The sequence below is a fragment of the Anoplopoma fimbria genome, chromosome 14 (genome assembly GCF_027596085.1).
Source record: "Anoplopoma fimbria isolate UVic2021 breed Golden Eagle Sablefish chromosome 14, Afim_UVic_2022, whole genome shotgun sequence".
NCBI classification, from domain to species: domain Eukaryota; kingdom Metazoa; phylum Chordata; class Actinopteri; order Perciformes; family Anoplopomatidae; genus Anoplopoma; species Anoplopoma fimbria.
The window spans coordinates 918,376-933,117 of NC_072462.1; the positions used below are offsets into that span (position 1 = coordinate 918,376).

At 41.0% G+C, this 14,742-nt stretch overlaps 2 protein-coding genes across 3 annotated transcripts; one reads left to right on the forward strand and one right to left on the reverse strand.

The window, feature by feature from the left end:
- Positions 1-5,423: 5,423 nt before the first annotated feature.
- ufc1 (ubiquitin-fold modifier conjugating enzyme 1) lies at positions 5,424-6,539 on the forward strand. Its single transcript, XM_054612424.1, has one exon. It carries the CDS (start codon positions 5,466-5,468, stop codon positions 5,976-5,978), a length of 513 nt encoding a protein of 170 aa, XP_054468399.1. The 5' UTR covers positions 5,424-5,465; the 3' UTR covers positions 5,979-6,539.
- A 97-nt stretch (positions 6,540-6,636) lies between these two features.
- Positions 6,637-13,073, reverse strand: fktn (fukutin). Of its 2 annotated transcripts, none has more exons than XM_054612423.1 (10): positions 12,833-13,073; positions 12,024-12,080; positions 9,953-10,153; positions 9,416-9,562; positions 9,159-9,289; positions 8,807-8,939; positions 8,332-8,461; positions 8,010-8,143; positions 7,616-7,740; positions 6,637-7,521 (listed from the first exon to the last, which is right to left on the reverse strand). In XM_054612423.1, the coding sequence occupies exons 1-10, from the start codon at positions 12,932-12,934 to the stop codon at positions 7,308-7,310; spliced, it is 1,374 nt and encodes a 457-aa protein (XP_054468398.1). In that variant the 5' UTR covers positions 12,935-13,073; the 3' UTR covers positions 6,637-7,307. The 2 variants fall into 2 exon arrangements, with proteins under 2 accessions (XP_054468398.1, XP_054468397.1); XM_054612422.1 differs by having other exon boundaries at positions 12,024-12,107.
- Between the last annotated feature and the right edge of the window lie 1,669 nt (positions 13,074-14,742).

Consider the following 14,742-nt stretch of genomic DNA (forward strand, 5'->3'; position numbering starts at 1 on the left):
CGACGAGGTGTCCATTATCAGGAATTAATGGACGACGTGGAGGCGTGAACCGTCCGACGCGAAGCGGAGGACGGTTGCCTCCGCGAAGTCCATTAATTCCTGATAATGGACACCTCGAAGGGCATTATCCCGCTTATACCACGGTCACTTACCAACGGTGACCAAATTAAGAGCATTAATTTATATTTTCATGCGTTTTACAATTCAAATATAAAGTTTTCCACAAAGCATAACTTTGTTTCCCTGGTTACGCCTGAGAGTCTGACTAATACCCGGAACCACCATTACACGCCCGTTGGGTTCTCATGCAACGGAAACGTTGTTCACTCCTCCAGTAATTAGGACGAACCATAGCTACGACTTTAGAACGGGAGGTATTATAGTCCGCTCAGCTTTCATGGTCGAGGCTTGCAACCATAATTCATGCCATTTTTCATGCTGACTGGATGTAGGCATATCGTGCTTTTTCATGTTGTAGTCATGGCTGTCAAACAATGTTTTTAAAAATATTTAAAAACCATAGGTAGTACGTTTTTATTGAAAAGAAACATGTCAACAATTAATTGTCAATTAATTAATAACCTGGAAATCACATAGGCCTAAATAGAAAAAACGTAGGCCTAATTAACGGGGCTTAATCAACTTTAAACTGGGCCCTATGTGTTACAGCTGTTTTATTTAAAATTAAATTCGACGTTTCCATTTATGGTGAAATTTGATAGCGTTATAGGCAAGTCCGGCATAGCGGCCTGTGAAGGAGGGTTTTTGACAGCATGGGCACTGTTTCTCGGGACATTTGATGACAAGACGTGGCTCCATTCTCGTCTCTCCTGCACTGATGGAGCCCAGTAAGCACGCAGGCTGCTCTCGCATCGATGGCCTGTCACCGACATTATTTGACGACTCTCCAGGCCGGCGTCTGAGAGCCGACCTACAGCGGTGCTTCGGAGGCTGTGGTTTGTGTAGATCTGCGAAAGACCCACCTGAAATGTAGAATGACAGGATATTTATTATATTATGGGGATGGAGGGAAACTATTTAGTAGCTATGGCCTAATACAAAATTATAGCCATAATCACCTCTTCGCTGATCCTTTTTAACATGTTCCCGAGGTAGTGGACACCCATCGGCTCCCGGGTGTACCACACGCCGGAGGCCAGGGTGCGCTTTGGGTGGAGGTAGAACGATTTGGCATCTGATGGACATTTTGCAATATATTTTTTGAAACTTTCCACCGGACACAGCGGATCCTCAGGCCTGGCAAACATAAACCCTCGTAGGTTTTCCTTTTCAGGTTCATTCGGGTCTTTGTGATTCTTGCTTTGAGGATTGTGCGCCAGGCTGACATATTCCACCCCATCCTCGTCTCTCTGGAGGATGAAAGATGACATGGATAGCTCCCGGGTTCCCTCCCTGCCACGCCGAGCCAAACATATTTGGATGTCGAACCACACTTTTCTGACCAGGCCGACGGGCGAATCAGGAGACAGTGCAGTTGAATATTTAATACGTTCGAGGTCCGACTCGGAGATACGGGGATGGTGGAGGCTGGTATCTTTACCACTTTTCCTGTACCGTTTAAGTACGGATTTAAACACGGCATTGCTGGTCCTGAATCTGGTGTCAGTTATAATATTGAAGCCAACTATATAACGCTTAATACCGGCTCTCAGACTCCTTAGGCTGGCTATGCTGTACTCCCCTCCTGTCTTGGTGGACTGGACAGCGGCATAAAACCCCCGCAGAGTCTCATTAAGAGCATCAGCGGTGTAGTTTACGAAGTTGGAGTCCATTCGTTTTTGTTCAAGAAAGTCTCTCAGTATATTAACTGCCCATTTTGTTGTTTTTTTGGTGTTGATCTCATCTTTGTCATCTTCTATTTGATTTAATTCTCCCGGTGTTAACTCCTTGTGCCGTTGCTTTCTTTTCCTCTTCCATTTCTTTTTCTTCTGCTGCATCCCAGTCATCGAAGTTGTCATATTCTCCAAATAAATTAAAAGAAATGTTGAAATCACTCATTGTTACTTTGTTGCGGTGTTGCAATAAATTGTAAACGGCTTTGACTGCGGTCCCGTTGTTATGGTTACTAATTTTAGAGACGATACGCCAGCGCGCATTAATTGAGAACGGTAAACAGACAATTTGACGGAACTACTTGTCCAGGTGTCCGTATATCAGGAGTTAATGCACACCCTGCAGCCAATCAGAATCGAGTATTCCCGCAGACCGTGGTATAAGTTGGGATACGTTGGGGTATGTTGGGGTATGTTGGGATATGTTGGGATACGTTGGGATACGTTGGGATATATGTTGGGATACGTTGGGATTAGGGCTGGGCGATTTTTTCGGTTTAATCGATTAATTTGCATTTTTTCTTTCCTACGGTTTGTGAAATGGCTGAACCGAAAAATCGCGATTTAAAAACAGTTCTAGACTCTTCCGATTTGCAGAGGTGGAAAGTAACGAATTACATTACTCGCGTTACTGTAATTGAGTAGCTTTTTTGTGTACTTGTACTTTTTTAACTACTTTTTAAAATGTGTAATTTTACTTTTACTTAAGTACATTTTCTTTGGAGTAATGTACTTCGGTACATTTTACAGCACAAGCGTTACTGAGTAAAAAAAAATCTATTATTAGAAACATAATAAACCGTTGGAACACGCAAGACCGGTAACCCTAGCAACGCCTGTAAACAAACCTCGCAAAGCCCAATCCAGGGCTGAATCCGAATACTCGTACTTATAGTATGCATTTTGTAGTACGCCACAAATATAGCGCGTCCGAATGCTCAGTGTGCATTGTGTAGTACGGAAAACGTTTCCGAATGCTCAGTGTGCATTGTGTAGTACGGAAAACGTTTCCGAATGCTCAGTGTGCATTGTGTAGTACGGAAAACGTTTCCGAATGCGTACTACCGCCACAGTATACAACGGTAGGTCACTACGTTACCACGAAGAAGAGATGGCTGACCCGACTCTACCAACAGCGGCTTAGAAAGACGTCATAGAAAGCGGCGAAAAAAAGAGACATTAAAAAGAGTGAAAAAGTAAAGTAAGTAATTAAGTAAAAAGAGACATTTTTAATTTAATAGCAACGATGACAAGACGGAAAACAGGTAACTTATCAAGGTAATTTTGCCGGCATCTGAGGGGAGACACGTCATCTCCAAACATCCGGTTAGAAATTGAAATGAAACCACAGTCAGTGCACAAGCACTTTTTGCTGAATGTAGCACTATGTAGTTTATGTAGCACTTTTTTAAATAAAAAGAAATGTGTTTTGGAAATGATTTTACCGTGAGTAGTCATTTTGCCATTTGGGGCTGCTCCCTTGCATGGGTGAGGCATAAATGCAATTTTGTTGTGTGCAGTGAGCACTGTGTGCTGTGTCACAATGACAATGGGAATTTGCCAGGTGGGCTTTCGATTTCCCAGGTGGGCTTTTGCACATCACAGTAGAGGCAGAAAACACTGATTGTAAAAAAGTAACTTTTTACTTTTACTCAAAGTACATTTTAAATTATTTACTTTTTACTTTTACTTGAGTAGATTTTTTGACCGGTAAATTTACTCGTACTTGAGTACAATTTCAACAGAGTAACAGTACTTGTACTTGAGTAAAATATTTTAGTACTCTTTCCACCTCTGCCGATTTGTTTTGCTGAATAGACTCCGTAGTAGCCTCCTCTCTACTGCAATCACATTCACCTCGCCCCCGACAGACTTGGGGGAGAGCCGGGTCGATTGAAACACTTTTCAGTTAAACGTCTTTTGCAAAGATGACGTTATGTATACAAATAATTTGTGATCAACAACTCACATGTGTGTTCTCTTAGTTACAAGTGTAATTTAATACATAATGATCGAGCTGTTTTTTAACTTTGAACGTAAGTTGACATCCGTTTCAAACGTCCCGACTAGTCGGGACGTTTGAAACACACATGCAGGACGAATGAAACAGCATATTTTAAAAAATAATAAAAAATTTCGCGGGGTTGGTCAGTCTTGCCGTGGTTTTCGAGGAAATCGCTGTGTTTCAATCGACCCTGATCTGCCCCTTCGGAGAGGGTTTTCAGTACGGGGGGTAACATTGTAACATGCCAAAGAGCATGCCTCAAGCCAGAGGCAGTAGACAGGCTTGTCTTCCTCGCGAAAAACCTGTAGACAACTTCCCAGAAAGTTAAAGGGATGTTATTTTGTTTGAGAGTATTTTCATCATAAATTGTATTATCATTATTTATTATTTGTTGTATTTCATTTTACAAGTTTTTCAGGAATGGCCTACAAGATCTTTTTTTTTCAGTTCGCTTGGACCCCTGGATAACTGCTTGCAGTTTTGTTGTGTTAATAAAGAAAATATGTATTTAAATTTTGCCCTGGTCTTTTTAATTTGTTTAGAGAAAAACAGAAAAAAAAAATCGAGGTTTAAATCGAAAATCGTCCATTAGTTAGAAAAAATCGAGATTTTATTTTTAGGCCAAATCGCCCAGCCCTAGTTGGGATATGTTGGGATACGTTGGGATACGTTGGGATATGTTGGGATACGTTGGGATATGTTGGGATATGTTGGGATACGTTGGGATACGTTGGGATACGTTGGGATATGTTGGGATACGTTGGGATATGTTGGGATACGTTGGGATACGTTGGGATATGTTGGGATACGTTGGGATATGTTGGGATACGTTGGGGTATGTTGGGATATGTTGGGATACGTTGGGATACGTTGGGGTATGTTGGGGTATGTTGGGATATGTTGGGATACGTTGGGGTATGTTGGGATACGTTGGGGTATGTTGGGATATGTTGGGATATGTTGGGATATGTTGGGGTATGTTGGGATATGTTGGGATACGGGGGTATGTTGGGATATGTTGGGATATGTTGGGATACGTTGGGGTATGTTGGGATATGTTGGGATATGTTGGGATACGTTGGGATATGTTGGGATACGTTGGGATACGTTGGGGTATGTTGGGATACGTTGGGATACATTGGGATACGTTGGGATATGTTGGGATACGTTGGGATACATTGGGATACGTTGGGATATGTTGGGCCGTGAAGGATCCATCAGTTGTATCCTCTTAATCTGGTAAAGGAGGCTGCATGTGTCAACCGCAGCTGGTTGCTAGGAGACGGGAGTTTTTTATACTCTTTTATGACAACCGCAGCTGGTTGCTAGGAGATGGGAGACTGTAAATATTCACGTGAGTTAAAACACAATAATTATATTTAAATGTTAATTCTCCCGCTGCTGGTCCACTAGTCGCCATGTCATTAAAAAAAACAAAAACCCGGCACGCAATGCATCTTGGGATACGTTGGGATACGTTGCTAGGAGACGGGAGCGGCAAAAGGGTGGAAGTGACGTCACCAGGAAGTGACGTGCGGACCAGAGCGTCTCGTTCCGGGCCCGCTCGGTGCTCAGAGGACCCGGATGACAGGAAGTGGAGACACAAAATGGCGGACGACGCCGCGCGCAGGGCCGTGTCGCAGATCCCGCTGCTGAAGACCAACGCGGGGCCGCGGGACCGCGCGCTGTGGCCGCGGCGGCTGAAGGAGGAGTTCACGGCGCTGATCCGCTGCGTGGAGAGCAACAAGGCGGCCGACAACGACTGGTTCCGCCTGGAGGCCAGCCCGGACGGGACACGCTGGACCGGGACGTGCTGGGTCATCCACCAGCTGCTGCGCTACGAGTTCCGGCTGGAGTTCGACATCCCGGTGACGTACCCGGACACGGCGCCGGAGGCCGCCATCCCGGAGCTGGACGGCAAGACGGCCAAGATGTTCCGCGGCGGACGGGTTTGTCTGACGGACCACTTCGCGCCGCTCTGGGCCCGCAACGCGCCGCGCTTCGGGCTGGCGCACCTGATGGCGCTGGGCCTGGGCCCGTGGCTGGCCGTGGAGGTGCCGGACCTGGTCGGGAAGGGGCTGGTGGTCCACAAGGAGCAGCAGGAGCAGCGGGGGGAGTGACGTCACTGCAGCAGAGATGTGGCTGAACACACTGATGATGTAATAAAGTCATTAAAGAGGTCACCCAGGCCTCCAGTTACCTGTGGACACTCTGCACATACACACACACACACACACACACACACACACACACACACACACACACACATGCACACACACACACACACACACACACACACACACACACACACACACACATACACACATACATACACACACCATACACACATACATATACACACACACACACACCATACACACATATACACACACACACACACACCATACACACACACACACACACCATACACACACACACATACATATACACACACACACACCATACACACATATATACACATACATACACAAACACTCATACAATGCTCATTTTGTGACACTAGTTAAATCTAGACATTAACAGCTGGCATTTTATTTAAACTCACATTCGACCCTGTTTGTTTGTTTGTTTGTTTGTTTGAAAAGCAGCAAAGAAAGAAGAAAATGTTCAAAGGTCTGATTTCAGGATTAAAAAGGAGGAATAAAGTGTTTGAAGAGGAATCAGAGGTTTACTCTATCAAATTATTCATACACAGCTTATTTTTATATTACATGATAATGCATTTATATTCATGCATTAATAAACATAATCAGTCCAAATAATGAGTGAAGTTTGATCATCGTTGTATTTAAATTGATAGTAATTATCTATAATATGTGATGAGCACCTTTGATAATATCTTCTTTATATTAAAAAAATTTACTACATTACATTAATGATTTTAGTGGGCAGTATTTAATTAAAAAGCAGAATTCAGATGTCTTTTTTGTGCTTTTTTTTCATCATAAATTATACAAATACTTTAACACATGAGTTTATGGTTATATTACATTACAGTCATTTAGCAGACACTTTTCTCCAAAGCGACTTACAGTCAGTTGTATGTTACATATCATTCACCCATTCACACACTGATGACAGGCTACCATCAAGGTGCCACCATCAGACTCTAACTAACATTCATCATCCAGTCCACACCGATGGCCTTCAGGAGCAACTATAAAGGACATTGCAGATATCGTTTACATGTGAACTGATAAAACAAGGAAAAAGGATACCGGTCCGGTTTGAAAATGTTTATCACAACCCAACTGTAATGTCAACACGTGATCCTAAATGTTCCCTTAGAACTGTTATTATTATTAGATATTGTTTTAATGAGTCGATGTTTTCGTCTGCATGAAAAAAATAATCAGATTGTCTGTTTTTTTTCACCTCGTCTTTATTTATAGTTCCAGTGTTGATTTTATTTTCAGTCACGATTCCTCTTAGTAAACCTGGATAAGCTCCGCCCACTCTGCCGGAGGCCACACCCCGTTTTCCTGCACATTGCTAGGCGACAACTTCCAGTCCCAGCTCCTCACGGGGACGCTCCACGAGGCGCCGTAGTTCGCCGTGACGTAGTCGAGCGTTTCACAGGGAACGCGAACTTTTAGCTCCAGAAGCTCCGCCCAGCACAGAGAGAACCGAGGGAAGATGTACCTGAGGGGACAAACACACAGAAAAATACTTTTAACGGGAAGAGAAACGACAAACAAACAGATATTTAATGAAAAATAAAACAAATTGTATTTACTTGAACTTCTTGCCGCTCTTCGCCTGCGTCCCTCCGTTCCACATGATGTCTCCGTCCTCGTAGAAAAAGAAAATGTCCAGTTTGACGTCGTCACTCAGGAATGATAGTTCCAGACTGTCCCCCGCCTGGATTTTCAAAATAGAACACATGACTTAAAAAAGGAATACACCCCTGCTTCTGAATGAATTCACACCAATTGGACACATTCCAAATTAAGAGTGAAAGTTAAATAAGAAAATGTAATACACAGCTAAAAAAAAAACTATAATTCAAAATAAAACACACCTGCTTCAAAACAAAGTACATAAAATATGTTGAATAGCAGAATTAAAGGTTAAGTAGTAAAATATTGTCAAAAACACGAAAAAAAAGGTAAAAGAAGTAGAGTTTCCACCTTTCCAAACTTGTGTTTGAGTGACAGTCCGCCGTTCCTGAACGCTGCGATGATGTCCGACCTGAAGTCCTTGATGAAAATACCGATGTCGACGTCTCGACTGTACGAGATGACGCTGCACTGCCTGAACCAGCCTGCAGGGGGAGACACGTCAGTCTGAAGTCCACAAACACTGAGCTCACACTGAAGAAGGGACAGTTTGGACCGTTAACTGAAACCACATGTAGTGGCGTCCTACCAGCAGCAGAAGTGAACTGTCAATCATTGAGCTTTAATATAGTCATAAATCAGGTGTTAGCATGTTAGCTTGTTAGCATCTTACCCAGACAGGTGCCGCTGCTGAGCCAGAACGGGATGTCGAGCTGAGCGAGTATTCGAGCGGCTAAATGAAGCAACGACTTCACCTTCTTCCGAAAATCCACGGCCTCTGGAGACGTGTCATCAGGGTAGAGCTACAATCACACACAACGGAAAGAGAGAGAGAGGGAGAGAGAGAGAGGTTTTTATTTCCATTAGACGGTTTGAATTGTTGACATTACTTTGTTTCATTAAAATGTAAACAAATTCATGAACGTCACTGGTTAGCTGACGGACGTAGCTCTACTGTCTACTCCGCCCTCCAGCACTGTTGCCGTTGTTTGCACTGTTAGCACCGTTAGCTAAAGCTGCAAGCTCAACCGTTGCCATGGTGAGAGCGTGTGGACGCCATAGATTTGCTCGGAATTTAAAATTTCACTCCTTATTTCGTCCCTGTCCTCTCCCCTTTCACAATAAAAGCCCCTGTGTCTCGGCCTGACCTGCAGGAAGTTGCGGGCGTCACGGTAACGGCACTCCAGGAAGCGAGCCTGTAGCTGCTCGGACAGGAAACGAGAAACGTTGCCCGGGATTCGAACGTCCAGGCCGTCAAGGACCGTCAGGACCAGCTCCGGCCTGCAGGGGGCGACCACACAAAACAAACACATTTTAATATAGCACAGATATAAAGCTAATCAGCTGTTTTATTAACGACACATCGATTTCGATGAAACCTGGCTCCTCTGTGGTTAAAAACACATTCAGTTTTCAGTCATGGATTATCCTCCAGCAGAAATACAACGTTTTCCTCCAGGGCTGAACTCTAGTAATCATTCAAACTAAACCGGGTTTCACCTGTCGTAAGATCCAGCGTGGCGTCCGTAGTCGAGCAGTTTGAAGGGAGCAAAGCTTCGGTCCACGTTGTTTTTGAGCCGCAGCTCTCCGTGCCACAGGTAGTTCCCGCTGCGCTCGTACAGGAACACCACCTGGGACAAAATACATTTATTCATATCTAACACCACCTGGGACAAAATAAGAGAAGGGAAACACACCTGAAAGCCAATTAAAACTACAAATAAAGCCGCCGTACTGTCTGCTGTGGCCCCACCCACCTGTATGATGTAACCGTTGAGGCGGAACAGGAAGTGGAGGGGGATCTCCTCTCCTGATAGGTTGTCCAGACTGGCCAATCGGGGGTCCTCTCCTCGCAGCTCCAGCAGCTCGAAGCCTTTCTGCTCAGCAGCCAATAGGAAGCCGGGCTGAAAAAAAACAAAAAAACAGTAAAACATTTTACTGGAAAAGAGATGATAATTATTTTACCTCTTTAACTTTTAATACTTCACCTCTTCTACTTTGTCAAACATCCTTCCGCTAAACTGTCACGTAAACAACTTACGTTGGCCAGTTAGCTAGCTAGCTTTATTGTCTTTGTTTGTTGTATTGTTAGCTAGCTAGAACAAATTAACACCCTTACTTTGAGACGTGTCTTGGTTCTGAGGCTCTGTTAAAGAAGTCGCATCGGTAAGCTGTCAAATTCACGTAAGCTAGCTAGTTAGCTATGTGTTCAACGCTACACCCAGTACAATACGATAAAAATAAAGTTCCTACAAAAACAAACCACTGTAACCGTGAACACATCACACACTCACATCGTACTTCCACAGGTTGGCGTGCAGAGCGAAGGACGTGACTGGCCGGCCCGTGCACAGGAAGCTGCAGTGCGGCTCACGGACCAGCCGGTCACGCTGCCGCAAAGCATCGTGGGAGAGCAGCGTCAGGGCGGCGGTGTCGGCGAGGAACAGCGGCAGCCTGAAGTGCCGAGCTAACCCCAGAAACTTCTTCACCGTTTGCTGCGGGGACCAGACAGAGAAGGGCGGTTACTATAGCAACAGCTGTCAGGACAGGAAGAGTTTTCAATTTAAAAGTAAAAGACTTATTCATCTGTCATCACTGAAGAGAATAGTACTAACAGCAATGCTAACACTAATGCTAAGAGCGATGTTAACAGTGATGCTAACACTAATGCTAAGAGCGATGTTAACAGTGATGCTAACACTAATGTTAACAGTGATGCTAACACTAATGTTAACAGTGATGCTAACAGTGATGCTAACACTAATGTTAACAGTGATGCTAACACTAATGTTAACAGTGATGCTAACAGTGATGCTAACACTAATGTTAACAGTGATGCTAACAGTGATGCTAACAGTGATGCTAACACTAATGTTAACAGTGATGTTAACAGTGATGCTAACAGTGATGCTAACACTAATGCTAACAGTGATGCTAACAGCGATGCTTACAGTGATGCTAACAGCGATGCTTACACTAATGCTAACAGTGATGCTTACACTAATGTTAACAGTGATGCTAACAGTGATGCTAACAGTGATGTTAACAGTGATGCTAACACTAATGTTAACAGTGATGCTAACACTAATGTTAACAGTGATGCTAACAGTGATGCTTACACTAATGTTAACAGTGATGCTTACACTAATGTTAACAGTGATGTTAACAGTGATGCTAACACTAATGTTAACAGTGATGCTAACACTAATGTTAACACTAATGCTAACAGTGATGCTTACACTAATGTTAACAGTGATGTTAACAGTGATGCTAACAGTGATGCTAACAGTGATGCTTACACTAATGTTAACAGTGATGCTTACACTAATGCTAACAGTGATGCTTACACTAATGTTAACAGTGATGTTAACAGTGATGCTAACAGTGATGCTAACACTAATGCTAACAGTGATGCTAACAGCGATGCTTACAGTGATGCTAACAGTGATGCTAACAGCGATGCTTACAGTGATGCTAACAGTGATGCTTACACTAATGTTAACAGTGATGCTAACAGTGATGTTAACAGTGATGCTAACACTAATGTTAACAGTGATGCTAACACTAATGTTAACAGTGATGCTAACAGCGATGCTAACAGTGATGCTAACAGCGATGCTTACACTAATGCTAACAGTGATGCTTACACTAATGTTAACAGTGATGTTAACAGTGATGCTAACAGTGATGCTAACACTAATGCTAACAGTGATGCTAACAGCGATGCTTACAGTGATGCTAACAGTGATGCTTACACTAATGTTAACAGTGATGCTTACACTAATGCTAACAGTGATGCTTACACTAATGTTAACAGTGATGTTAACAGTGATGCTAACAGTGATGCTAACAGTGATGCTTACAGTGATGCTAACAGTGATGCTAACAGCGATGCTTACAGTGATGCTAACAGTGATGCTTACACTAATGTTAACAGTGATGCTAACAGTGATGTTAACAGTGATGCTAACACTAATGTTAACAGTGATGCTAACACTAATGTTAACAGTGATGCTTACACTAATGTTAACAGTGATGCTTACACTAATGTTAACAGTGATGCTAACAGCGATGCTAACAGTGATGCTAACAGCGATGCTTACACTAATGCTAACAGTGATGCTTACACTAATGTTAACAGTGATGTTAACAGTGATGCTAACAGTGATGCTAACACTAATGCTAACAGTGATGCTAACAGCGATGCTTACAGTGATGCTAACAGTGATGCTTACACTAATGTTAACACTAATGCTAACAGTGATGTTAACAGTGATGCTTACACTAATGCTAACAGTGATGCTAACAGCGATGCTAACAGCGATGCTAACAGTGATGCTAACAGCGATACAGATGGTGACTCACCCATTGGAGGTCGTTGGCGGTTAGGTGTCCTGTTCGGCTCAGGATGTGAGGGCCAGCCTGCAGAAGAAATGCATGATGGGAAATCTGAAGAATTAATTTATAAAGCAGCTGCCTGGTTTAAAGCTGACACTTTGATACATTGAGGAAATATATATATTTAATAATACTAGCTTTTATGGTATTTGCGTTTTATGATATTAGCTTTAACTGATATTTATTTTTCAAAATATCAGCTTTACAATCTTTGTTTTATAATATTAGCTTGCACAATATTCAAGTTCGATATATAGTAATAATAATAATAATAATAATGACACGTGCAATACAATACACTGTGCAATTATAGCTATAATAGTTTTTTTCTGTCTGTAAATATAATATTTCAGTTATTGTTGATTTTCTACTGTTTTTTATTGCTTATTTATAATACTTGTTTTTTATTTCATTTTATTTTTATCTTGTCTTTCTTTTACTATGTCTCTTGTGTGCACTTTACTCTCTGCTGCTGTAATCCTGCACATGTCCCCGCTGAGGGACTAATAAAGGATTATTTTATTTTATTTTATCTTATCTTATCTAATAATAAAAATCAATATATTCACTAATAACCTTTACTAATATTTGTATATCAAAATATTGGCTTTTACAATTTTGATGTCTTAGAATTTCAATATTTATATTTTATAATAATATTTTTGGGGTCAAATTTTCTGTCAAATTTTTATTTTATTTTTGGTGATTTTAATAATTCACCAGGCTGACTAATTGGTTCTCCCAGCAGCTGTGCTGTGATTGGCTGCCTGCCTCACCGTGCTGACGTAGTTCCGGTAGTAGTACAGCTGCAGCAGCAGGAAGGCGGAGCTGCAGACGAGCAGCAGCGTCACCACCGCCGTCCGGTTCACGCGCGGCATCCGGTAGCACTGCACCGTGACCGGCTCCTCATGACACCCAGACCGGAGCTCTCCGTTCGTGACTAACGGCGGCGAAACCGCACAACGCCGCAAAAAACACAGAGCCGTCCGCAGCGTGCAGAGCCGCCGCCATCTTTAAAACGACCACCTTCACAGTAAAAGCCCGTCTGTGAAGCTGAAGAACAACTTCCTACTGGCCTTTCACAATAAAGGTCCGGGTCGACCCATGATGCTGATAATCAACTGTACATGAACTACTGATACTATTACTACATTAACTACTGATACTAATACTACATTAACTACTGATACTAATACTACATGAACTACTGATACTATTACTACATTAACTACTGATACTATTACTACATGAACTACTGATACTATTACTACATGAACTACTGATACTAATACTACATTAACTACTGATACTATTACTACATGAACTACTGATACTAATACTACATTAACTACTGATACTATTACTACATGAACTACTGATACTAATACTACATTAACTACTGATACTAATACTACATTAACTACTGATACTAATACTACATTAACTACTGATACTATTACTACATTAACTACTGATACTAATACTACATTAACTACTGATACTAATACTACATTAACTACTGATACTAATACTACATTAACTACTGATACTAATACTACATTAACTACTGATACTAATACTACATTAACTACTGATACTATTACTACATTAACTACTGATACTAATACTACATGAACTACTGATACTATTACTACATTAACTACTGATACTATGATACTAATACTACATTAACTACTGATACTAATACTACATTAACTACTGATACTATTACTGCATTAACTACTGATACTATTACTACTGATACTAATACTACATTAACTACTGATACTAATACTACATTAACTACTGATACTATTACTACATTAACTACTGATACTATTACTACATTAACTACATTAACTACTGATACTATTACTACATTAACTACTGATACTATTACTGCATTAACTACTGATACTATTACTACTGATACTAATACTACATTAACTACTGATACTAATACTACATTAACTACTGATACTAATACTACTGATACTAATACTACATTAACTACTGATACTAATACTACATTAACTACTGATACTAATACTACATTAACTACTGATACTAATACTACATTAACTACATTAACTACTGATACTAATACTACATTAACTACATTAACTAATACTACATTAACTACTGATACTATTACTACATTAACTACTGATACTAATACTACATTAACTACTGATACTATTACTACATTAACTACTGATACTAATACTACATTAACTACTGATACTAATACTACATTAACTACATTAACTACTGATACTAATACTACATTAACTACTGATACTATTACTACATTAACTACTGATACTAATACTACATTAACTACTGATACTATTACTACATTAACTACTGATACTAATACTACATTAACTACTGATACTAATACTACATTAACTACTGATACTAATACTACATTAACTACTGATACTATTACTACATTAACTACATTAACTACTGATACTATTACTACATTAACTACTGATACTATTACTGCATTAACTACTGATACTATTACTACATTAACTACTGATACTATTACTACATTAACTACATTAACTACTGATACTATTACTACATTAACTACTGATACTATTACTACATTAACTACTGATACTAATACTACTGATACTATTACTACATTAACTACTGATACTATTACTACACGAAG